Source organism: Xenopus laevis, chromosome 5L (assembly GCF_017654675.1).
Source record: "Xenopus laevis strain J_2021 chromosome 5L, Xenopus_laevis_v10.1, whole genome shotgun sequence".
In the NCBI taxonomy this organism is placed as follows: domain Eukaryota; kingdom Metazoa; phylum Chordata; class Amphibia; order Anura; family Pipidae; genus Xenopus; species Xenopus laevis.
This window is the reverse complement of record NC_054379.1, coordinates 165,898,624-165,925,622: the sequence shown is the minus strand read 5'-3', so window position 1 is coordinate 165,925,622 and position 26,999 is coordinate 165,898,624. Positions and strand designations below refer to the sequence as shown.

At 43.8% G+C, this 26,999-nt stretch overlaps 1 protein-coding gene across 1 annotated transcript; it reads right to left on the bottom strand.

Moving 5' to 3' along the window:
* Nucleotides 1-12,954: 12,954 nt before the first annotated feature.
* On the bottom strand, nt 12,955-24,096 carry LOC108717262 (natural killer cells antigen CD94). The gene is made up of 6 exons (XM_018264135.2): nt 23,942-24,096; nt 20,390-20,482; nt 19,351-19,450; nt 15,987-16,132; nt 13,816-13,925; nt 12,955-13,104 (listed from the first exon to the last, which is right to left on the bottom strand). Exons 1-6 carry the CDS (start codon nt 24,059-24,061, stop codon nt 12,987-12,989), a joined length of 687 nt encoding a protein of 228 aa, XP_018119624.1. The 5' UTR covers nt 24,062-24,096; the 3' UTR covers nt 12,955-12,986.
* Nucleotides 24,097-26,999: the final 2,903 nt, after the last annotated feature.

The following is a 26,999-nucleotide window of genomic DNA, read 5'->3' as shown; positions in this document are numbered from 1 at the left end:
TAACACTGGGAGGAGCTACACAGGTTTAAATTCTCACCGGCACACTTGTATTTTGTCCTTGATAAAGGCCCTAATGTGGGTCGAAACGTTGGATGCACAAGTTTGAAAAATAAAGAAATTTTTGGTTCACTACCCAAGGTGTGCGGGTCCTCTTGAACTCTATATATATATATATATATATATATATATATATATATATATATATATATATATATATATATATATATATATCCTCTAATGTTTATGTTGAAGCACTTGTTGTATTTTAAATAATATTACAATATAGAATGTTTTCTATAAATGAGCCACTAGGGGCAATGATATATAGATCTCTGTTGATTGACTTCAACTCCGCCCACAACATTTTCTATTGGCTCCTTTTCCTTTAAATACAATGCTTGTATCAGAATCATTTAGCCTATGATTAAGTGTCCTTGGGGGACACAAAACGCGTCAGGCTTTTATCCTTTATACATAATGTAAAATAAAGACTTTTGTCTTATTTAAAAATTTGGGATCCTGGATTCTACTGATTGAGTTTGGTCTTCCGGAGTGGTAACTGCCCACTATTGCAGTTTTCTGGGGGCAGCTGTGAAACGGACAATATGTCTAGCCCCATGTCAGATTTCAAAATTAAATATGAAAAAAATCAGTTTGCTCTTTTGAGACATGGATTTCAGTGCAGAATTCTGTTGGATCAGCACCATTCGATGGGTTGTTCATCTTTGAAAGACTTTTTTCAGTTCAGTTGTTTTGAGATTAGTCCCCAGAAATAAAGACTTTTTTCAATTACTTTCCATTATTTATTTTTTCTGCTTTTCCCAAAATCTAAGTTTAAAGTTGGCTCTCGTTGTCAAAGGGATCCACATTCACAGGACTTAATGGCAATTCAGATTTATTTATTATGGGGAGACTGACGTTTCGACTACCTCCGTAGCCTTTCTCAAAGTGTAAAGTTGAATGTCGGTGTCTCTGGTGTTTGAGTCTGGCAGCTCAGTAATTCAGGTGCAGATTCTAAACCAGGGGTGCCCAGACTTTGTTACCCGGGGATCTACTCTCGAAACCTGGCCCCATCAGGAGATCAACCTTGATAAAAATATTGGCCGTCTACCATACGGCACAAGGACAAGTATCCCATAAGGCCATAAATGGTTATAATAACAGGTTAATTTAAAGGTGAGCAATCCCTTTTAAAATCAATGAGATAGTCATGTAATCTGCATTATAAAACACTGTTCAGGGTAATATCCACTGACTGCAACTATTGCAATGCTTAAGCTCCCCATAGACGCAACGATTCTTCTTTGGTGAACAACCGATTTCAGTGCAGTCCAACCAATCTGTCAAATTATCGTGCGGTTAGTGGGATTTGAATGATCGTACATCTTACGATTTTTCGGCCGACATCTGTCAGGAAATTGATCGGCCAGGTTAAAAAATCTTTGTTGGTCCCAGTGCATTGTATCTATGTTGGTCTTTTTAGTTGATGGACAATTCGTACATTTAAATGATCATTTCGAGATAATCGTGGTCTCGCGATAACGATTGGATCTTTTAAACATCTTTACATCAATGGCCATCTTTAGCCTTAAGGTGGCCATAGACTTAAAGATCCGCTCGTTTGGCGACATCACCAAACGAGCGGATCTTTCCCCGATATGCCACTAAACTGCGTGGCTATATCGGGGGTAATTCGAGCGTTCGGCCGTACGGCCGAACGATCGAATTACGATGCGCCAAGCGGCTCCGACGGGTCGGTCGGGTAAAAATCCAACCTTCCCGATCGATATCGTGGGCAGATATCGATCGGGATGACCCGTCGGAAGCCGCAATACACGGGCAGATAAGCTGTCAAATCGGTCCAAACGACTGATATCTGCAGCTTTATCTGCCCGTGTATGGCCACCTTTAGATTCAACTCACAGCCCCTCCAGCACAGCTACAACCATGACAGGGCCAAGGTAAAAGCTCAGGGTGCTTTACTACTACTGCTATAACCGAGCTCTATCATTAGCCAAAGAACAATACTTCTCTTATCTAATATCTACTATGTCCTCCAAACCACAGCAGCTGTTTGCCACATTTAACTCACTCCTATGCCCCCCTCCACCTCCTCCACCTATTAATGTTACCGCCCAAGATCTTGCTCATTTCTTTAATGAAAAAATCGATCTCATTAGGCTGAGCATACTGTCCGACAACAATCTCAGACCAACGTGCAGTCCACTCACATCTACTTTGCACTCCTTCACCCCTGCAACTCTAGATGAAGTCAGCAAACTTCTAGCCAGCTCAAAACCCACCACCTACTCCCTTGACCCCATACCCTCTCGCCTTCTCCACCCAATCTCTGATACACTCTCTCCTGCACTTACCCACCTATTTAATCTTTCACTCTCTACTGGTACCTTTCCATCATTATACAAACAAGCACTAATCACTCCTATCCTCAAAAAACCTTCCCTTGATCCCAGCTCTCCCACTAACTATCGACCGGTCTCCCTTCTTCCATTCGCATCCAAATTACTAGAAAGGCTTGTTTACAAACGCCTGATCCAACATCTCACTCACAACTCCCTCCTCGACCCCTTGCAATCTGGCTTCCACCCATCACACTCGACTGAAACTGCACTCACCAAAGTAACCAATGATCTTCTATTGGCAAAGTCTAAAGGTCATTATTCCATTCTAATCCTTCTAGATCTCTCTGCAGCCTTTGACACAGTTGACCACACACTCCTCCTTGACATTCTACACTCATCTGGCATTCAGGACACTGCTCTTTCATGGTTTACATCTTATCTGTCTGACCGTTCCTTTAAAGTTTCCTTCTCTAACTCTACTTCTACTACTTTCCCACTCTCTGTTGGAGTTCCTCAAGGCTCTGTTCTTGGCCCCCTGCTGTTCTCACTCTATACAACTTCAGTAGGAAAACGTATTCAGTCTTTTGGACTTCAGTATCACCTTTATGCTGATGACACCCAACTCTACTTGTCTACTCCTGATCTTTCTAATTCTGTCCTTTCCCAAGTCACAGACTGTCTCTCTGCTGTCTCCTCCTGGATGTCACAGCGCCACCTGAAACTGAACCTTTCTAAAACAGAACTCATTATATTTCCTCCAAGATCTTCCCCTGTCCCTCAGATATCACTCACCGTAAACAACACCACCTTTCATTCCACCTAAGTTATCTTAGACTCTCATCTGTCTTTTTCACCACCCATTCAAAGACTTGCAAAATCTTGCCGTATTCAACTGCGCAACATTGCTCGAATACGACCATATCTCAGTTCAGAATCAATTAAAACACTGATTCAGTCTCTCATCATCTCCCGCCTTGATTACTGCAACTTACTCCTCACATGTATTCCAACAAGTCACCTTTCACAACTCCAATCTGTTCTAAACGCGGCCGATGGACTCATTCATCTAGCTGCTGCTCAACATCAGCTGCTCCCATATGTATGTCCCTTCACTGGCTCCCAATCTCTTCTAGAATCAAATTCAAATTACTTACACTCACATTCAAGGTCCTTAATAATGAAACCCCTCCCTATATTTCATCTCTAATCTCCAAATACTCTCCTTCTCACAACCTACGCTCTGCTTCTGATCTTCCCTCACTTCTCCTCTGATCACTTCTGCCCATTCTCGTCTACAAGACTTCTCTCGGGCTTCTGCTTTTCTCTGGAACTCTCTGCCACAAGCTGTCAGACTTTCTCCTTCTTTCCAAACTTTCAAGCGCTCCTTAAAGACCCATCTGTATAAAGAGGCTTATTCGATGTACCTTAATTAATCATTGCTGTATCAAAAATGACAAAGTGTTTATACAATCCTAATGTCTCAATTGTACCCTAACCTTTTAGTTTGTAAACCCTATTGTACTCTGTAATCCTTGTCTGTTAGCCACCATTTAATCCCTGTTTGCTATAACTGCAGTAAAGCACTGCGTATCTTGACAGCACTATATAAATAAATGATGATGATGATGATGAGGGTGAAGAAGTTTTGACCTGAATCTAAGAGAAGACTACCTGTGACCCTCCAGCTATTGTTGCACTTCAACTTGTATTAGGTCACAGAGGGGCAAAGGCTGGGAGTTGTAGGTCAGCATGGTATAATATAGTAATAATATAGCATGGGACAATACTGCTGCACAACTCTTAAACAACACGTCCTCCCACAGGCCCCTGGCAAGTGCTGTGTTGAGCCTGCCCTAGCCTAAGTAGGCCCTGACCCCGATAGCTAATCTGCTAGGCGGCTGCAAATCACACATTTGTGGGGGAGAAGGGCATCAGAACAGAGGATGAAGGAGGCCGTGATGGTTTGGAAGCCAGGTTAGTGACCTGGAAGAGTCGGATAGCTCTGTTCATGCAGCCGAGAAGGATGAGGGCGGCCACTCCTCAGTTCCCCCTCCTGGGCCTCCCACTCACCTCCTGGCACAGAGGCCTAAGCATGCACTTCTATTGGCATCTTTAATATATACTGTAGGCCCGGCCTTCCACATCAATGCCCACACAGCCCACCAGCACCTCACAAAAGCTGGCAGCACCCTGGGCCCATATGGTGGCCCTGTTCATCCGTCTTCCTCTAGAGGAGTGGGAGAGCCAGGATGGAGGATTTATCGAAATCGTTAGTTACAACACTGTCCTAGTCTTCAACGTCCCCTCCTCTCTGGTTGGTCACGGTCTACCATGAACATTAACGGGATCTACTGGTCGACCAGCAATCAACGTCCTGGGCACACCTGCTCCAAACTGTAACAATTTTACAACATTGAGTTGATCCATTTCTCAGCAGCATTTCTGGAGTATCAGTAACGATTGTATCAAGTCTAACAGCTGCCTGTAATGAAACCCAGAGATTCTGCTCAGCAGGGACAAAGATAAGAAATGGATCAACTAAATGTATCAATTTAGAACAGTTTACAGGGTCGGCGACCACCTCCCAGAGCTGCTTTAGAGGGTGATAAATGACCCTTTTCTCTTCAATATTAGAAAAACAGTGACACGTAGAAAATAGCAAGTAATTGGAACAATACGTTATTTCTAGCGATCTTTCTGAAACCAACTAGTTGTTTGAAGGTGAACAACCCCTTTAACTGATCTGTTTTGAAAATAACATTTTTTCCCATGACAGTATCTCTTTAAAGATGAACCACCCCTTTAAATGTACTTGTATCATCATGTGCTCCCTGCACTTCTGTAAAGCTATAGTCTTGCTCCTGCCTTTAATTCCAAATTGAGAATCGCCGCGCATATTGTCACCAGTGACCCCTGCGGCTACCGCTGCTTCTGGACCAGATGAGAACTGCAAGGGTTCCGCAGCACCGTGACAATAGGAGCAGTTATGTATAAAGAACATGCCTATGATTAAGGGAGTCACTCCCGAAACGCGTCAGGTGATGTTGGTCAGTGACCTGTTGGAATAAACCACCTTTCTTATCTTACCAGAGTGCCACCTTTTCATCCTTTCAGCAGTTATGTATAAAGAATCATGTGCCCCTCTCATGCTGAACCCCAGAAACAACACCGACCAGACTTCAAAAACTTTCGGCAGTTGCATTAATTCATCACTGAAATTGCCTCGGACGCAACTCTCCCTGGTGATCAAAAGAATTCTGCGGAAAAAATTCTGCATTGTGAGAAAAATCACTGCGAATGTGGTGGAAAAATCCCACTTTGCATGATATCCTGCAGTCGTATAGAAGTTATGGAAAAGAATATTCAAGTGGTGAAGAATTTCATTATTTACATTAGGCTGGATTGGAGGAAACAATTGAATGTCTGTAATCGGATTCAGTTTATATGAAAACAAATGTATGTCCCTGCTAGTTCAGGTTTCAGTGTAATACTTAAATATTAGTTATCCAATGAGATCAGTTTTCTCAAACATTTTTGTTTTATAGGCTCAGTGCTTAAAGGGCAAGTCAACCCCAAAATAAAAATGAATAAATGAAAACATAATTCTAACCAACTTTTCCAATATATGTTAATTAAACATTTTCAGTGGTTTTTGTAAAAATGTTGTGTAATTCCTGGTTGTTACTTATTAAACAATGTTGCAAAAGTCTTGGTTTCTCAGCAAAGTCAAGTCTGTTAATCAGCTGCTTTGTCTCACATTGTATCAACAGTCTGAACCATCAGTGCAGAGAACAGAAAGGGGCACACACTGATTTCAATAGCAACACAAATAACTTAAAAAACATAGAAAATGTGTAATGAATGTATATTGCAAAGTTACTTAGAATAATGTTTTCTTTTATTAGGCAAATGTGGGGTTGACCTGCCCTTTAATACAGCCAAAGTCTGATCTAGATTCCCTCAGTGTATTTCTTTAAGTGTAACGACACGCTAAGATTCGGGGAGATTTAGTCGCCTTTTCTTCAGGGGACTAATCTCCCCGAAAAGCCTTTCAGCTGGCTAGAATCTAAATCGCCGGTGGTATGGCACCCGGAGCGCTTCGTTTTCTGAAGTCGCCCAAAGTTTCCTCGTGAGGCTTCGGAAAATGAAGCGCTCCGAGTGCCATACCACCAGCAATTTAGATTCCTGCTGGCTTGAAGGCTTTTCAGGGAGATTAGTCGCCTGAAAAGCCGACTACCCCGAATCTTAGCGTGTCACTGCCCTAAAATGTTTTTCATTCATTTATGTCTTTCTGCTCCACAGGCTGGATTATTATATCCCGTGAACATTTAAAAACAGCTATTAAAGGGCATGTAAAGGCAAAAAAATAAAATCCCATTTTTACTTTCTTTAATGAAAAAGAAACCTATCTCCAATATACTTTAATTAAAAAATATGTACTGTTTTTATAAGAATCCTGACTGTATGGAGTGAAATTCTCCCTTCATTTACTGCTGTGGATAGGAATTGTCAGACGGTCCCTAACTGCTCTGCAGGGAAACAATCCTACTTATGAACAGCAGGGGGAGCCCCCGCCTTACTTCCCAGCCATGCAGAACTCAAGCAGCTTTGTTTATGACGATCCCTAAGCAGCCCAGACCACACTGAGCATGTGCACAGTCTTAGTCTTGCAAAGATGTCTTGCAAAGATGTATAACAAAGTTACAAGATGGTGACCCCCTGTGGCCAACTTTGAAAGCATAAATCATTTGTTTGATTAGACTTGTGGTGCAGTAAGTTCATGTTTATGTTTAGTATACAAAATACAGCATTTCTAGCCTTATTTTATTTTACACTTTACATGCCCTTTAAAAATATTTGTCAGGCGATCTTCTACCCTTTCATCAAGCTCATTGAAAAACTTTTCATGCCTTTGATGTTTAAATCCATATCGCAGTTACATATCCCGACATTTTTCTTTCCTGAATAAGATCTTTCTTAAAGTTGTTACTATCAAAAAAAAAATAAATAAAATCTCAGGTTCTTGCAGATAAATAAGCATGTTACAGATTTACTTGCATTAAAGGGCAAGTCGACCCCAAAATAAAACATTCTAAGCAGCTTTCCAATTTATATTTATTAGTGCATCATTCGCTCGCCCGACTCCTGGAATCATTTTTAAAAATTCAAAAGGCCTTTCAGTAATTCTGGATAATGATTTTCCACATAACAGATCCCATTCATGTACTCCATTTGTCATTTTTTTTTTGGAGACGCAAACAACATTGTGATCAAAATATAAAACAGGAAAACATTCAAAATAAAAAAGAAATAATTTAATAAGGAGAAATAAAAAAAAGAGGGTTAAAAAGAACAAAAACTTGAAATGTTGGGGATTTTTTTTTTTAGAAAACATTTAGGGGTCTATTTATTATGCTCTCTAAAAAGTGAAGCGTTACTGGTGATGTTGTTCATAGCAACCAATCAGCAATTACATTTCAACATTTAGGGGCAAATTTACTTATGGTCGAATATCGAGGGTTAATTAACCCTCGATATTCGACTGCCGAAGTTAAATCCTTCGACTTCGAAGGATTTATCGCTATTCGTTCGTTCAAACGAAAAATCCTTCGATTCAAAGGATTTTAATCCATCGAACGATTTTTGTTCAACCAAAAAAAAAAAACAAAAAAACAAAAACAAAAAAAAGACGGCTTAGCCTATAGGGACCTTCCCCTTTGGCTAACATTGACTTCGGTAGCTTTTAGGTGGCGAACTAGGGGGTCGAAGTTTTTTTTTTTTTTTTAAAGAGACAGTACTTCAACTATCGAATGGTCGAAAGATTTTTAGTTCGAATCGTTCAAGTAGCCCATTCGATGGTTGAAGTAGCCAAAAAACCATTCGAAATTCGAAGTTTTTTTCCCTCTATTCCTTCACTCGAGCTAAGTAAATGGGCCCCTTAGGAAACAAAAGCAAAGATCTGATTGGATTGATTGTTATGCGCAATTTCACTGGTTATGCTTCACTCTGCTTTTTACACAGCATGATAAACTCAATGATGTTGAAAATTCGTACCGTTTGTAAAAAGCCCCGATTCTTTTCCATATGAAGGGATAGAAATTAGGGTAGGAATAAAAAGCATGTGCCTAGTAGTAGTGTACCTTTAAGGAAAAGGAACAGGACTGGTTCTGGAAAAAGCTTAGCTTTTCACGAATTCTGAGATGGCATAGAAAAAAAAAAAAAAAAAAAAAAAAAAAGACCAATAAAAATACACCCTAAAATGCACCCTAAATACACACATTAAGATGTTTCAGTCTAATCACTCCCTTACCTGTAAAATAACCCCTTCCGCCCATCAAATTGTATGTTTTAAAAGTGCACAATATCCATATATCTATCTCGCTATATCTATCTATATCTCTATATATCTGATAAAAACATGGCTAATCACTTTTTTTTTTTTAAAAGGTAAGTTTTATTGCGTTTTGAACACAAAACAGACACACAGAACAGACAGTCAAGCAGACCGCTTCATATAGATTATACATAGGTACAAAAAATGGCTGGACATGCAAGTTGACTACAAGCACAATAAAATAAACATCGCTATGAGACAATAATGGACTTCTGGGATAATCGAACACCCAAAAGACCTTACAGGGAATACAGGATGGGCGGAACCACCACTAGTACGACCCAGACGGTCAGCACAGCTACCGTTCAGTCAGGAAGGTTTGGATCTATGTCAGCCCACGAGCCCCATATTTTGTCAAATTTCGTAGGCGAGCCCCTGGATTCATAGGTGAGTTTGTAAAGGGGTAAGACATTATTAACTAGTTGCACCCACGCTCTAAGAGAAGGTGATAGGTTGCCCATCCAGTGCATTGCAACTGTTTTCTTTGCGTAGAAAAGGAGGATACGAAAGGCAAGTCTGGGGTATTTGGCCGGGACCAGTTCTTCTAAGACCCCCAACAGACAAACGGACGGGGTGATAACCCTCGGGAAGTCAAGGTTATCGGCTAGAAAGTTAACCACTCGCGTCCAGAAGCTTAAAATCAGTCGACATTCCCATAATAGGTGGAAGAAGTCCGCACCTGGTTGCTGACACCTCGGACAAATGTCAAGGGGGATTCGGCCCATTTGCTTAAGACGTACTGGGGTTATATACACATGGTGTAAAATTTTATACTGAATCAACTTATCTTTAAGAGAGACAAGGCCGGTGTACACATTATCTATTGCCTCCTCCCAGTCCTCCTGTGTAAGACCAGTAATTTTATTAGTCCACCATTCTTGAGTAATCAGGAAGGGTTTAGGTCCAGCTAGTAGTAGCCGGTGGTATAGCCGGGACACCAATTTGGAAGGGCTAGGGTCATGGAGGGTTTCTTCTATGGCCAGGGAGGACTGTCGGGGGGCAAGGGTACCAAATTGGGAGTAAAAAGCATGTCGAAGCTGAAGGTATTGAAATAACAAAAGTGGCGTCGGGTGGGTCTTACGCTGAAGAGCACAATATGTGGGAAACACCTGGGGATCAAGAAGATCATTTAAGCACTTTATGTCCCTGCTAGGCCAAAATATGAAATCCGGGAGGTACCTGAAGTGAGGTAAGTATGAGTTACCCCACAAAGGTAAGTGTGGGGACAGCAGCGGAGGAGCATGGCCCAAAGTTTTAAGGGCTACCTGCCAAGCTTTGTGAGGGGTGGTCAAAGTAGTGGGCAGGGGACTGTAATCCCTAAGAGAACGGTATGGAAAATGTCGGAGACCTTCCCATGAGGCTACAAGGAGAGCCTGTAACTGCGAGTTTGGGTTGTACGGGTCTGGGTGAAAGCACCAGTGTAGGTAATAAAGTTGTGAAGCCAGATAATATAGATAGAAATTGGGGAGAGCCAGGCCCCCCTCCTCACACGGGGCACATAACCGGGTCCAAGCAATTCTGGGGGTTTTATTATTCCAAAGGAAGGGGATCATGATCTGGTTAAGGCGCTTGAAGTAGTGTTTAGGGAGATATATGGGCGCATTATGGAGCAAATAGAGGATTTTGGGAAGATAAATCATTTTAATAAGATTGACTCTACCCCACAGAGATAAAGGTAACTTCGTCCAACGGTTCAGCGTGGTGGTCAGATTAGTAAGGAGGGGGTCCAAGTTGAGGGAGACATACTTGGAAACATCTGCCTGGATTGTCACGCCAAGGTATTTGAACTGAGTGGCCCACTCTAGGGGGGTCCTGGCTGTCAAAGGTCGAGGCTGGTCAGGGTCAATGGGGAATAGAACAGACTTATCCCAATTCACCCGCAAACCAGAGAAAGAGCCAAATCGGTTGACCAGGTCTAAAAGGGCGGTAAGGGAGTCATTAGGGTCGGCCAGGTAAATGAGAAGATCATCAGCAAATAGAGAGATTTTTTCTTGTATAGTGCCGAAGGTTAAGCCTTTTATCCGAGGGGACTGTCTGATCAATATCGCCAGAGGTTCAATCGCAAGGGCAAATAGGGCCGGGGAAAGGGGGCAACCCTGTCTCGTACCTCTCGTCAATGTAAAAGGGGGCGATATAAGGCCATTGACTCTAACTCGCGCCGTGGGATTCCTGTAAAGGAGCTTAATCCAAGTTAAACATCGGGGGCCGAACCCAAATCGGGCCAAAACCTCCCACAAGAAGTCCCACTCCACCGAATCAAAAGCCTTAGCAGAGTCTAAGGAGGCTACAACTCTGGTGCCTGTCTCCACATGAGTGATTTGTAAGTTGGTAAACAGTCTGCGAAGGTTAATGTTGGTGGAGCGCCCTGGCATAAAGCCAGATTGGTCAGGGTGGATCAGGTCTGGGACCACCCGTTGAAGGCGGGAGGAAAGTATTTTAGCTAAGATTTTGGCATCTGTATTGAGCAGGGAAATAGGGCGGTAGGAAGAGCATCGGGTAGTGTCCTTACCTGGTTTGGGGATAACTACTATGAGGGCTTCATTGAATGAGGGGGGCAATGAGTTACTATCAAAAGCCGACTGGAGAGTGTCAAGGTATTTGGGAACTATTTGATCGGAGAGGGCCTTGTACCAGTCGGGAGGGAGGCCATCCGGTCCTGGCGTCTTATTAGGGGGTAGTGAGGCAATGGCCTCCCTAACCTCTTGGGGAGTAATAGGTGCATCTAGAAAAGCTTGATCGTTAGGGGAGAGCGATGGTATGGGGATGGAATCCAAGAAATGCTGGAGTTGGGCTTTGGAATACAGTGCCATGGTGGTGTAGAGATTTTGGTAAAAGGTAGCGAATTCTTGTGTTATAAGCCTAGGTTCCGTGACCACTGAGCCATCGTCTAGTACGATGCGTGAGACCGCCGAGGGTGCAGAGTGTTGCTTGGCCAGAAACGCCAGGAGTTTACTATTTTTGTCGCCTTGGTCAAAAATGCGTTGATTCTGATAGAGAAGGGCTTTCCTGGTGAGGGAAATAGAGGCCTGAGAAAGGGTATTTTGAGCCTTCAACAGATCAGTGTAATTAGCAGGGGTAGGGTCCTGGGTGTGTATAGAGAGAGCTTGCTGGAGATCATATTCCGCAGCAGAGACTCGTTCTAGGGTAGCATTTCTAGCTTGTGATATGGCCCCCGTGAGAGCACCACGCATAACTGCTTTGGAAGCATCCCATAATGTTTGCTGGGAGGCAGAACCCGCATTACAGGTCCAATAATCCCCATAAGCTCGAGCATTAGCATCGGCCACAGTATTGTGTTTGAGCCAAAGAGGGCTCAGCCGCCACAGCCTATCAGTGGCCGCAGGGTTCCACCGTAGGGTGAGTTGTAACGGGGAGTGGTCTGAGAGGGCCTGAGGTAAATACTTGACTTGGTCAATAACGGGCAAGAGTTCCATAGAGACAAGGGCCAGATCAATTCTCGAAAAGGTCTTGTGGGTTGGGGAGTGACAAGAGAATTCTCTTTGAGAGGGGTGTTTCCATCTCCAGGGGTCAGTTAGGTGCAGGGCCTCTGCCCAGGAGGTGAGATTAGTCATAGTGCGGGGGTCGGGGCCTAGTTTGTCCAAAGAAGGATTTAAACAGCAATTAAAATCCCCAAGGATACAGAGAGGGCTGGGGGGGAATGCAGAAAGCTTAGTCACCATTAAGTCCAGGATCGACACTGCGAATGGCGGCGGCACATATATGTTAACTAAGAGGATGGGTTTGTTGGCAATAAGGCCATGGAGTATTAGGAATCTGCCATAGTGGTCTAGGTGGAGCTTCAAGAGCTCAAAAGGTAAACTTTTCCTGATTAAGATAGAGACCCCCCTCGAGTGCGAGGAGAATGTAGAGTGGAAATGCCAACCCACCCATGGCTTTTTTAATGCCAAAATTTTTTGCCCAGTAAGGTGCGTCTCCTGGAGAAGAAGGATGGACGGGGGGTATTTTTTCAGATAGTTGAACATAAGGCGGCTAATCACTTTTTATATTAAGTTATTACAGTTCATGAATATGTCCCTGATGTAAGCTCTTTTGCACAGGGCCCTCTTCACCTTTGTATTGGTCGCTATGTATGTAATGCTGTATGTTCTTAGTATATACCCATTTATTTTACAGTTCTACAGAAAATGTTGACCCTCTAAAATAACGTTAATAATACAAATAATGTACTAAAAAAAATAAAAAAAATTGGTATTTTGAGGTCTCTTGTTTCACAGCATATCGTTTTTGATATGTTTCATACAAATGAAGGCACGACTAGACGAACACTCCAGAGTACGGATTTTCCCAGAAAAGTAGGCGCAGTTGAGATTTTCATTGTTGTCCAGCCTACAAATAATGAACAATAGATTAAAACGGATCAGTTATACATTTCTGAACATTTCAGGGCAGATTTGAAATGAGATCACACCACAGAAAAAGAATAACTCCCCTCCCCAGTTGCCGTCTTACCTGTGGTGTTACAGGCCCCCGGGTAACTAACACGGGGCAGATGGGGGAGCAAGTGGATGCCGGTAGGGAGTAGGCAGTCATGGGGCGAAGAGTGGGCAGATGTGGGGTGGGGAAATAGTTTTGGGGTCTCGGTGCACCATGCAGGGCCGGAACTAGGGGTAGGCAGAAAAGGCAGCGGCCTAGGGCACAATAATAAGAGGCCCCGATATGCTCTTCTGCCTACCCCTAGTCAGCACCCCTCAGTCTCCTCTCTCAACTCCCCTTCCTTCCCTCTGTCACCCACCCCTCCATCATTCTCCCCTCCCTCCCCAGTCTCTCTCCCCTCCCATGGATCTTCCCCTCTATGGCTCTCCCTCCCCTCCGTCGGTGTAGGGCCCCCAGTTAGCCTGGCCGTGTCGCCATGCGCCAGATTTCATTGCAGCTCGGCCCAGTGTACTGGTCCAGGGATAAACAGACCACAATAAATCATAAACCAACATGACCACATGCTACTGTAATACTATGTATAGCCAGACATGTAACCCTTCAGCCACAATCCCACAGCACAGACAGTACAGAGAAGGGAGAATTATATAGAACATTCCTTACCCTTCGCCTTTATACAAGGGCCCATTCTCCCACTGCCACTTTCCTTCTTGGTTTCTCCGTAGGCCGATCCAGCGATCATTAGTCGCCATTCCTAAGTCTTTCATGGCTTTCTGTAAGATACAGACATTGTCATTATAACCAGAAGGGCAAAGCTACGGTGTCAGCCCACTTAATAAATCCAGAGACCCTGATAAATCCTACATGAATAAGCAGCTCATGAGCCTCTGTATGTGACAACATGGCCACCTTTCCATACGGATGTGGCTCAGAAATGTGTTTTTATTCAGCCAATCATACGGCTCGTCAATATGTGTAACAACTCTATAGTTACCTGAACTAATTATTATATCTTTATCCATAAAACAAGAGTTAGAAAAGGAACTGGGGAAAACCATATGGCATATAGGATAACTACTTATTATTGTCCTGGGTACCCCTGGAACTATAGCAGGGTGACTGTTACCCCAATGTTTCTATATATCTGTAACTTTGTTATGAGCTAAGGGGGCCCAGTCTGAAGGTCAGTTAGGGGGAGATTTGGGGTGAGTGATTATTTGTACCCTGGGTACCCCTGGAACTATAGCAGGGTGACACCCCAATGTTTCTATATATCTGTAACCTTGTTATGAGTTAAGGGGGCCCAGTCTGAAGGTCAGTTAGGGGGAGATTTGGGGTGAGTGCTTATTTGTACCCTGGGTACCCCTGGAACTATAGCAGGGTGACACCCCAATGTTTCTATATATCTGTAACTTTGTTATGAGCTAAGGGGGCCCAGTCTGAAGGTCAGTTAGGGGGAGATTTGGGGTGAGTGATTATTTGTACCCTGGGTACCCCTGGAACTATAGCAGGGTGACACCCCAATGTTTCTATATATCTGTAACCTTGTTATGAGTTAAGGGGGCCCAGTCTGAAGGTCAGTTAGGGGGAGATTTGGGGTGAGTGCTTATTTGTACCCTGGAACTATAGCAGGGTGACTGTCACCCCAATGTTTCTATATATCTGTAACCTTGTTATGAGCTAAGGGGGTCCAGTCTGAAGGTCAGTTAGGGGGAGATTTGGGGTGAGTGATTATTTGTACCCTGGGTACCCCTGGAACTATAGCAGGGTGACACCCCAATGTTTCTATATATCTGTAACCTTGTTATGAGCTAAGGGGGCCCAGTCTGAAGGTCAGTTAGGGGTAGATTTGGGGTGAGTGTTTATTTGTACCCTGGGTACCCCTGGAACTATAGCAGGGTGACTGTTACCCCAATGTTTCTATATATCTGTAACCTTGTTATGAGCTAAGGGGGACCAGTCTGAAGGTCAGTTAGGGGGAGATTTAGGGTGAGTGCTTATTTGTACCCTGGGTACCCCTGGAACTATAGCAGGGTGACACCCCAATGTTTCTATATATCTGTAACCTTGTTATGAGCTAAGGGGCCCAGTCTGAAGGTCAGTTAGGGGGAGATTTGGGGTGAGTGATTATTTGTGCCCTGGGTACCCCTGGAACTATAGCAGGGTGACACCCCAATGTTTCTATATATCTGTAACCTTGTTATGAGCTAAGGGGGTCCAGTCTGAAGGTCAGTTAGGGGGAGATTTGGGGTGAGTGTTTATTTGTACCCTGGGTACCCCTGGAACTATAGCAGGGTGACACCCCATGTTTCTATATATCTGTAACCTTGTTATGAGCCTGACCAAATATTCTCCCAAAATGTCCTAAGACCTGTGCTTTAGGTGTTAGGCTTAAGACACAATGGGATGAAGAGATTATTTCTGATGCAGATCCTTATTTGAGTTAGAATACATGATACATAAGATATTGCTTGATCTTTTCATTTTGTACAGTCTATAAATGAAGGGGCATTTCTGCCATGAGGCAAGGTAAGTAACTTGCCTCAGGCGGCATCTCCCCAGAAGTTACAAGGGGCGGCAAAAAGGCGCTCCTTGTAACTTTAAGAGCCGGATTTCCGGTTTATAAGACGGATTTCCGGTTTATAAACCGGAAATTCGGCTTTTCTAGCGCAGAGAGCGCAATTTTGGTCCCTGCGCTTGTGATACGCCCCCCTGGACTCCCGGAGATTTTAAGGTAAGCACGGCGGGCAATTCAAATGCTGCTTCAGGTGGCAAAACAGCCAGGAGTGCGTCTGTATAAATGTGCATTATAGAGAGTGCAGATCAGGTCGTACCACGGTCTCATTGTTCAGCAGAAGTGTCGCTCCTTGTTCAGCACAGAAGTACTTGGAAGAATTATAATCTTGAGTCTCAAGGGATGCAAAGTAGCAGGTACTGTTATATAAGGTCCACTTGTCTGGGCAGCTAGGAGAGCAAGTTACTAAAGATTTAAGCAAAAAAAACTGTTTAGATATCACAATTCAGATGCAACCACAAGGACAAATTACTATTAAAGGCAAAGGTGCTGCAGTGCTAAGGGGGGTAGGTGGCAAAATTGGGTCTTGAAATGGGCTAATAAATCATGGGGAAAATTAAGCAGGTGCAAGGGAGTTACTTTGATGTGACCTAAAGGTGTTGCAAGAAGCAGAGATGTGAGAATGTGGGAAGGGGGGTCAGATTATTGTAGGTGACAACATGGAGTCATCTTGAGAGCAGGAGTTAGGAAACCGAGGTGATGCTGAAGTCCCTCACAATAATCCAGAATGTAGGATCAGGGGGTAATACAATGAGAGGAGATGTGGGCTGAGAGACTGTATCAGACATTAACACATAGGACAAAAAGGTGAAGGCAGCAGGGAGAGGGGTGAGAGTAGTAACTCTGTTGTACACAGCTTGTTACCCTATCCGGCTGAATGAGTGGCTGGAAAGAGATAGAGATGATAGAGAGAGAGAGAGAGAAAACAGGGAAATGCAGGGACAGCCGGGTTGGGAATAGGGTTGCCACCTGGCCGCTAAAAATGATGGTTGATCCCAATGTTATTAATAGGGAATAAAGATAAATATATAGGAAGGTCAGTGATCCCAATGTTATTAATAGGGAATAAAGATAAATATATAGGAAGGTCAGTGATCCCAATGTTATTAATAGGGAATAAAGATAAATACATAGGAAGGTCAGTGATCCCAATGTTATTAATAGGGAATAAAGATAAATACATAGGAAGGTCAGTGATCCCAATGTTATTAATAGGGAATAAAGATAAATAATAGGAAGGTCAGTGATCCCCAATGTTATTAATAGGGAATAAAGATAAATATATAGGAAGGTCAGTGATCCCAATGTTATTAATAGGGAATAAAATAAATACATAGGAAGGTCAGTGATCCCAATGTTATTAATAGGGAATAAAGATAAATACATAGGAAGGTCAGTGATCCCCAATGTTATTAATAGGGAATAAAGATAAATACATAGGAAGTCAGTGATCCCAATGTTATTAATAGGGAATAAGATAAATACATAGGAAGGTCAGTGATCCCAATGTTATTAATAGGAATAAAGATAAATACATAGGAAGGTCAGTGATCCCAATGTTATTAATAGGGAATAAAGATAAATACATAGGAAGGTCAGTGATCCCAATGTTATTAAAGGGAATAAAGATAAATATATAGGAAAGGTCCAGTGATCCCAATGTTATTAATAGGGAATAAAGATAAAATATATAGGAAGGTCAGTGATCCCAATGTTATTAATAGGGAATAAGATAAATATATAGGAGGTCAGTGATCCCAATGTTATTAACAGGGAATAAAGAATAAATATATAGGAAGGTCAGTGATCCCAATGTTATTAATAGGGAATAAAGATAAATATATAGGAAGGTCAGTGATCCCAATGTTATTAACAGGGAATAAAGATAAATATATAGGAAGGCCAGTGATCCCAATGTTATTAATAGGGAATAAAGATAAATACATAGGAAGGTCAGTGATCCCAATGTTATTAATAGGGAATAAAGATAAATATATAGGAAGGTCAGTGATCCCAATGTTATTAATAGGGAATAAAGATAAATATATAGGAAGGTCAGTGATCCCAATGTTATTAACAGGGAATAAAGATAAATATATAGGAAGGTCAGTGATCCCAATGTTTATTAATAGGGAATAAAGATAAATATATAGGAAGGTCAAGTGATCCCAATGTTATTAATAGGGAATAAGATAAATATATAGGAAGGTCAGTGATCCCAATGTTATTAATAGGGAATAAAGATAAATACATAGGAAGGTCAGTGATCCCAATGTTATTAATAGGGAATAAAGATAATACATAGGAAGGCTGGTATTTTTTTCCCAGAAAAGGTGGCAACCCTAGCTGGGAACCAACTGGGAAGGAAATAGAAGCAAAAAGAGACAGTTGGTGTTGGCAGTGCCACACATAGTGGATTCAGGTCTGTACATACACAGGTTGAGAATCTGCCCCTTCATTCCTAAAAGCTTCTTTATGTGCCAGAACTTGGAGCCATTGTGTTGGCACCTATTGACCGAACCTGCCGTGGGAACCCTAGAATTACCTCCTTATAGAGGGTGGTGTTATTTCCACGGTTCCTAGCATCAGCAGGTTTTTATGGATACCTATGCTGCCATAGTTTTAGGTCTCTGTACAGACTATGAGCAAATTTAGGGGCTGTTCCTGCTGAATTGTGCTTAGTACAGGGAATACCTATGCTGCCATAGTTTTATGGGATCTCTCTGTACAGACTATGAGCAAACTTAGGAGACTGTTCCTGCTGAATTGTGCTTAGTACAGGGAATACCTATGCTGCCATAGTTTTATGGGATCTCTCTGTACAGACTATGAGCAAAGTTAGGGGACTGTTCCTGCTGAATTGTGCTTAGTACAGGGGAATACCTATACTGCCATAGTTTTATGGGATCTCTCTGTACAGACTATGAGCATAGTAGGATGCTGTTCCTGATGGTTACAGTATTCCATTACTGGCCATATTCTATTCCAACAGCAACTCCAATGTTAGTTCCAATCACTATTGTAATCGTACAACACGGAGGTTACACTTTGTGCACTACTGGGAGCAGGGCCGCCATCAGGGGGGGGGGGGGGGGGACAAGTGTCCCGGGCATGAAGGGGGGCGATCAGTGCTGCCGTTTTGAAAGAGCCGGGCCCCCCTTGCAAGTGCCGAAGCCCACGGCCTTTTTTGTCCTCAACAGCCGAAATGCGGATGTGCCAAAATTGAAGTCCTGAAGCCATGAGTTCAATTCTACTGAACACCAATTTGTGTTTTTATTTTTAATCCCCTGGCCACCAATGTATTATTTTAATATTCTATAGGCCCCTGCCACCAATGTTATTATAAAAAAATATTTTTTGGGGCCCCAATTTTTTTTTAAACTTGTAAGGGGGGCCCTGGCACCAATTTTTTTTTTTTTAACTTATAAGGAGGCCCTGACCATCAACAGTGGGGGGGATGGTTACTTTTTTAGTGCGGTGTCTGTGTGGTCTTTTAACTGTGATGTGGGTGAGGTCTGGGGTGGGGCTTGGGCGCCAGTGTGGGCGGGGCCCAGAAATTTTTTTGTTGTACAGGGCTGCGTGATTTCTAATGGCGGCCCTGACTGGGAGTGCTTCACACTTACCAGGTATTTGCTGGTGAACTGTACTTCTGCCAATGAATATTCCAATGCCGAAACCAAGAGCAGCAAATACAACAGCTATAGAGCACCACCAGCAGATTCTCTGAAAGAAAGAAGAGCCAGTGAATAACACAAGGAGCAGATATGGGGGGCAAACACTATGGGGGACGTACACAAAGCAGCACTAATGGAATGTAAGTCAACCCAAAAATAAATGTGCCTAATGCAATAAAACCAAATTCTTAGCAACTTTCCAATATGCATTTATTAAAAGTTTTCAGACCTTTTAAAGTTATTTGTAAAAACCAATTGCCATTGAAAGAAGCATTTTTCTTAACTCCTGGCTGTTACTTTTTAAACAATGTTGCAAAAGTCCCATTTCCCCAGCAGCAAAGACAGGTCTGTCAATCAACTGCCTCGTCTTACATTGTATCAACAGTCTGAACCACCAGTGCAGAGAATAGAAAAGGGACAGAAACATGTATTTCAATAGCAACACATATACAAATAACTTCACCCATAGACAATTTGTAATGAATGTATATTGCAAAGTTGCTTAAAGGAAAACTATACCCCCCAACGAATACTGTAAAGGCAAAAAAATAAAATCCCATTTTTACTTGCTTTAATGAAAAAGAAACCTATCTTCAATATACTTTAATTAAAAAAAAAAAAAAAAAAGTGTATTAAAAAAAGTGTATTTTATTAAGAAAATGGTTTATTTACATGAAGCAGAGTTTTACACATGAGCTGTTTTATGCAATGTCTTTTTGTATATATAGACCTACATTGTTTGGGGGGTATAGTTTTCCTTAAAAATGATGTCTTAGTGTCTTATTCAGTTGCATTCACCTGCATTGTCCCTATTTTTGTTCAGTGAAAATGCACATTCCAGCGATAGCTCATAGGCCTCCACAAGAAGCGGACTCTCCCATACTCTGCTGTTATACCCTTATACCCACCCGCTCTTATACCCACCCGCTCTTATACCCACCCGCTCTTATACCCACCCGCTCTTATACCCACCCGCTCTTATACCCACCTGCTGAAGCCGCAGCCATATGGACTCTTGCTTTTGGCTCGTTGCTGCTTCCCAATGCCCAGGGCCAGTACTGCTGGAGTTCTGTTGGTCTCCCTGTACAGAAAGGATAAGTTTAGTGTTAGAAAATTTAATATTTATAGGATTGCTCCCCCATATACATAAGGATCTCAGACTCGAAGGCACAAGGCCTATGTAATAAAAACGATTTATAGCTCATCCTGACTGTGACAAGAAAATATGGTTTAAAGGTGGAATGATTTTCGCAGGTTTCCCAGACCCCTCTGCCCCAGTGACACTTGCTTTTCCCCCCGTTTTTACTCTTTCCTCACCCCCCCCCCCCCCATTTCCTCTCTGCCCCCTAGATTTGCATAAATTATATTATTTTAAGTTTATAATGGTAACTGTTCTGTTGGCAGCTGCCACAAAAGTGTTTTTGCCTTCACTTCTGGGAGAGGGTAGTTCTTACTTCCCCTTTACACACCGTTAGATGGGCTTTTGCATTTCCCTGGATCAAGCGGCAGTTCATTAAGATTTAAGTCAAGTTTGATGGACATGAACCTTTATTTAACTGTCTGCTCTTGCTCATTAATCTGTATCAGGGGCTAGAATCCTGCAGCGGGTTGGGTACCCGCAAAAACCTGCCGTGGTCGTGGGTTCCGAATTGCGGATAAGGTACTTGCGGGTTGGGCTACAGGTCCAAGTGGGTAAGAATGCAGGTTGAGGGTCCGGGATGAGTATTGCAGGTACGGGTTCCAAAAAAATGGACCCACGCAGGACTCTATCAGGGGCTTGAACCACCAAGATGGTGATGCATCTCCAAGCCCTCTGTGCACCCCCATATTTGGAGAGGGGATTCCAGGGAGTCAGGGCTGCACCATATCCAGGACTCACTCAGAATTCAACCACTTTCCAGGATTTGGTCAAACTGAGTCCGAGTCACGTGACTTTAAAGCACAAAATGTATATTTAGAAGACGTTGCTGAAATCAGGTCTGACATTTGGTATAAAGCTGGTCATAGATGTAAAGCTCTTTAAAGATCCAATATTTGTTGTGAGACCACGATTATCTCGAAAATCGTTTAAATGTACGATGTGTCGATCGACTAAAGGCCATTTCAGGTGATATTACCAGCAAAACTGTAGGGGAGCTGCCTGCTTGTCTCTACAAACATAGATACATTGCACTGGGACTGATAGAGATTATTTAACCCGGTCGATCAATTTTCTGACAGATGTCGGCCGAAAAATCTTAATATGTACAATCGTTTGAATCCTACAGCATGAAAATTTGATGGATTGGTCAGACTGCATTGAAATCAGTCGTTTATCAAAGTAAAATCTTTTGTGTCTATGGGGACCAGGGCAGCCATCAGGGGGGGAAAGGGGGGAGAGAGGATAAGGGGGCCCCGGCCACGCCACACTTACTTGATTAGCCGGGCCCCCCTTCTTTCTGAGAGCTGCCGACTTCAGGAAGGCAGGGCGGGAGCACAAGGGGAGGAATCTTCTGTCCATTACTTCCCCTTATTGGTCACTGAGTTTAAGTCCCGGTTGAGCTGCTCAGGGATTGGATAGCTGAGGTTTGAACTTCTCCTCCAGCTCATCCAATCGCCACGCAGCTTTGGGACTTGAAATCCTGTGACCAATAAGGGAAGAAAATGCGGTCGCTGGAAGAAGATGCAGCCACCTGTGCTCCCCTCTTCCCTGCTGTAGTTGGCAGCTCACTGACAGCAGGTGGGCCCCACTAATGAAGTGCAACATGGCAGGGCCCCCCTAAAGGTAACCCTTTGTGGTCCCTGTTGTGTGGTGGGGCCCTGGGCACCAAATGTTTTTTAAACTTCTGGGGGTGCAAGTTTTTTTTACATGGATGTTAAAGGGGGCCCTGGCCACCAATTTTCTTATAACGTGGGGGGGGCCCCTGGCCACCAATTATTTTTTCCCCATGTGGGGTCCTAGCCACCAAAATTTTTTAATGTGGGGGGGGCCTGAACACAAGTGTTTTTAATGGGGGGCCCTGACCACCAATATTTTTGTTTTTTTATTAACATGTGGGAACCCTAGCAACCAATATTTTTTTTTTTATTGTGTGATGGAGGGTGGACCTGTGGGGTGGGGCTTTTGGTGGGCGCAGCCCCGGGGGCCCAGGAAATTTTGTCATATGGGGCCCTGCAATTTATGATGGTGGCTCTGATGGGGACCGTAAGGGAGAATCTTTTGTTTAGCCCTGAATCTCTGACAGAAAATGATGGATTTGCTGCGTCTGCAGTTACAGCGCTTGAGAAGGTGCAGTTCTTACATGTGCATAGGGGTGTTTAGTTCCACTTTAATGTTTATAGCTAAGTACATTTACTTTAATAACAGACTTCATTCCAATTAAATTCTCAGTTTAGTTTGTTTATTACAAAAGGTACCACAGGGGGGCAGAAGTGAGGAGCAGCCAGTGGGACTGTGATTGACTTTCCCTTTATTCTGTCTCTGCACTTTCACTCCCAGCACTCAGCCACTGATTATACTGTAACTTTATTATTTGTATTATATGTTATTATATATGTATGATATGTATTAATTATATGTATTACACTCAGGAGCTAAACTGCTTGGGATTCTGCTGATAATATTGATTTAATAAAAGACAATATTTAGGCAACAGGAAGAAACAAATTCTATTGTCTGCAGCACAAATAAAGGGAAAGAGACTGAGCCCCCCCCCCCCCAATAGTAACCAGTCCCCCCTCCCCCACAGGCAGGGCCGGCACTAGGGGTAGGCAGAAGAAGAGGCACGTGCCTAGAGCACAAGGATAGAGGGCCGCCACGCCAGGCACGTACCTCTTCTGACACCTTCCCCTGCTCGGACCCTTATTCCCTTAAAGGACCGGTAACATCAAAAAATTCCGCACACATGGAAACCACGCTCCCTGATGCATCAGCCGCTTCACACGCTGTCAATACAACACGGGACAGAGCCAAGGAGGAGAAATCCAGCGCCGCACAATGGATGGTCGCCGTGCCGCCTTTTCTGGACAGGAAGTCGAGTTTCGGTAAGTTATTTCTTAATAAAGGCTTTGCTATTTTAAAGTTTTATTTGTCTTGGTGTTTGCTTTTTCATGTATACTAACGAATTTTTTTAAAAAAAAATTTTGATGTCACTGGTCCTTTGACTTTTCAGAAATGCTGCAAGTTAGTGTGCGCATGCGCGATCCCGTACTTCGACGCATGCGCACTCACGGATCCGCGGCGGGAACAGCTGGAGGTGACAGTCGGCTGGATTGAATGGGGCGCCCGGCACTGCACACAGGTGCAGCACAACTCCCGGTACCTTCCCGCACTCCCAGCACAGCGTTACTATAGCGCGAATACTGACTGACCCCCCTAACTCTGCACCCGGCGCAAACAACGTGCGATGAAATAGCGGCCGGACAGCGCAGCAGTGACACAGAGAGACTGGCCAGCGGCGCTAATGATAAGAGTCACGTGTACAAGCGGCTGCGCTAAAACTAATAGGGGGGAGGAGGCGTCAGTAAGAGAAACTTTTCTACAGCGGTTCCCGGGACTTACTTTGAGCTGCGGATCAGCAGCAGCGTCACTTGTGGGGAATTGATTCACATCCAGCCGACAGTTTCCGGACAGAAAAGGCTCATCCTCGGGGCGCTGGGACACAGTCATGGGCATCTTCATAGAGCGGCAACGACTGATACGCCGGGCAGCTCACTGACCTTATTTATAGCGGGGGGGGGGGCGGGGCCCGGGGGCGGGTCGGCTGGTCCAAGTTGCTGAGAGGGGGCGGGTCATCTCAGGAGAAGTGCAGCTTTCTGTCACTCAACACCTGAGCCGAGGGACTGAACTTCCGCACTCAGACAGAGAAAGAGAGAGACAGTTTGTGCCCCATTCACTGCTTCACTCGCTGCAGAATATCTAAATCTAGATATATAAAGCGGCTTCCCTGTCACACCCCCGCCGCATACTGTGTTTCTTCTCTCTCCCCTCCATACGAAGCAATAGGGCCAGGTCAGGTGGGCGCCCTAGGCAACCCCCCCAGGCCGACGTGACTCCAAGGGGAGGGAACTGAGAGCAGAGAGGGAGCCGGCGCGACTGACAGGAGAGAGTGAACAGAGATCAGGGAGGGAGCCCGCCGGCACGACTTCGAGATGAGGGGAGGGAATAACAGAGCAGAGAGGAAGCCGGCGTGACTGACAGACGAGAGAGCGAACAGAGATCAGGGAGGGAGCCGGCCAGCGTGACTCAAATGAGGGGAGAGAACAGAAGAGGGAGCCGGCCTGACTGAGAGAGAAGAGAGAGGAGGGGGAGGGAGGGAACAGCAAAGGAGAAGAGGTTACAGGAGGGAAGGAAGACTGAGGAGTGCGGACTGGGTGTAGGCAAAGGACAATTTATAGAGGTGGCTGCTCAGCGCCCCCCTATCACTGCGCCCTAGGCAGCTGCCTCTTCTGCCGACCCCTAGTTCCGGCCCTGCGAAGCAGTGACACTCGGGCCGCTCTTACCAACTGCGGGGCCCAATTAAAACCATTTTGGTGTTTCCACTGAGTTTTCCCATCTCTCACAGGGTTCCAGGACTGGGTAATAAATACTGACTGACTGTCCCTCTATCCCATTCTAATTACTCACTACATCTCACCAATTTATATTTATTGACTTTAACTACATACACAAGGGTTGATTTGTACAAGTACATACTATAAATAACTACCCTTAACCTTCCTGCTGAATTGTGCTTAGTACAGGGAATACCTATGTGCCATAGTTTTATGGGATCTCTCTGTACAGAGTATGAGCAAACTTAGGGACTGTTCCTGCTGAATTGTGCTTAGTACAGGGAATACCTATGCTGCCATAGTTTTATGGGATCTCTCTGTACAGAGTATGAGCAAACTTAGGGACTGTTCCTGCTGAATTGTGCTTAGTACAGGGAATACCTATGCTGCCATAGTTTTATGGGATCTCTCTGTACAGACTATGAGCAAACTTACGGGACTGTTCCTGCTGAATTGTGCTTAGTACAGGGAATACCTATGCTGCCATAGTTTTATGGGATCTCTCTGTACAGACTATGAGCAAACTTACGGGACTGTTCCTGCTGAATTGTACTTAGTACAGGGGAATACCTATGTGCCATAGTTTTATGGGATCTCTCTGTACAGACTATGAGCAAACTTAGGGGACTGTTCCTGCTGAATTGTGCTTAGTACAGGGGAATACCTATGCTGCCATAGTTTTATGGGATCTCTCTGTACAGACTATAAGCAAATTTAGGGGACTGTTCCTGCTGAATTGTGCTTAGTACAGGGAATACCTATGCTGCCATAGTTTTATGGGATCTCTCTGTACAGACTATGCCCAAACTTAGGGACTGTTCCTGCTGAATTTTGCTTAGTACAGGGGAATACCTATGCTGCCATAGTTTTGAGGGATCTCTCTTTACAGACTATGAGCAAACTTAGGGGACTGTTCCTGCTGAATTGTGCTTAGTACAGGGAATACCTATGCTGCCATAGTTTTGAGGGATCTCTCTGTACAGACTATGAGCAAACTTAGGGGACTGTTCCTGCTGAATTGTGCTTAGTACAGGGAATACCTATGCTGTCATAGTTTTATGGGATCTCTCTGTACAGACTATGAGCAAACTTAGGGGACTGTTCCTGCTGAATTGTGCTTAGTACAGGGAATACCTATGCTGTCATAGTTTTATGGGATCTCTCTGTACAGACTATGAGCAAACTTAGGGGACTGTTCCTGCTGAATTGTGCTTAGTACAGGGAATACCTATGCTGCCATAGTTTTATGGGATCTCTCTGTACAGACTATGAGCAAACTTAGGGGCTGTTCCTGCTGAATTGTGCTTAGTACTGTGGAATACCTATGCTGCCATAGCTTTATGGGATCTCTCTGTACAGACTATGAGCAAACTTAGGGGACTGTTCCTGCTGAATTGTGCTTAGTACAGGGAATACCTATGCTGCCATAGCTTTATGGGATCTCTCTGTACAGACTATGAGCAAACTTAGGGACTGTTCCTGCTGAATTGTGCTTAGTACAGGGAATACCTATGCTGCCATAGTTTTATGGGATCTCTCTGTACAGACTATGAGCAAACTTAGGGGACTGTTCCTGCTGAATTGTGCTTAGTACAGGGAATACCTATGCTGCCATAGTTTTATGGGATCTCTCTGTACAGACTATGAGCAAACTTAGGGGACTGTTCCTGCTGAATTGTGCTTAGTACAGGGAATACCTATGCTGCCATAGTTTTATGGGATCTCTCTGTACAGACTATGAGCAAACTTAGGGACTGTTCCTGCTGAATTGTGCTTAGTACAGGGAATACCTATGCTGCCATAGTTTTATGGGATCTCTCTGTACAGACTATGAGCAAACTTAGGGGACTGTTCCTGCTGAATTGTGCTTAGTACAGGGAATACCTATGCTGCCATAGTTTTATGGGATCTCTCTGTACAGACTATGAGCAAACTTAGGGACTGTTCCTGCTGAATTGTGCTTAGTACAGGGAATACCTATGCTGCCATAGTTTTATGGGATCTCTCTGTACAGACTATGAGCAAACTTAGGGACTGTTCCTGCTGAATTGTGCTTAGTACAGGGA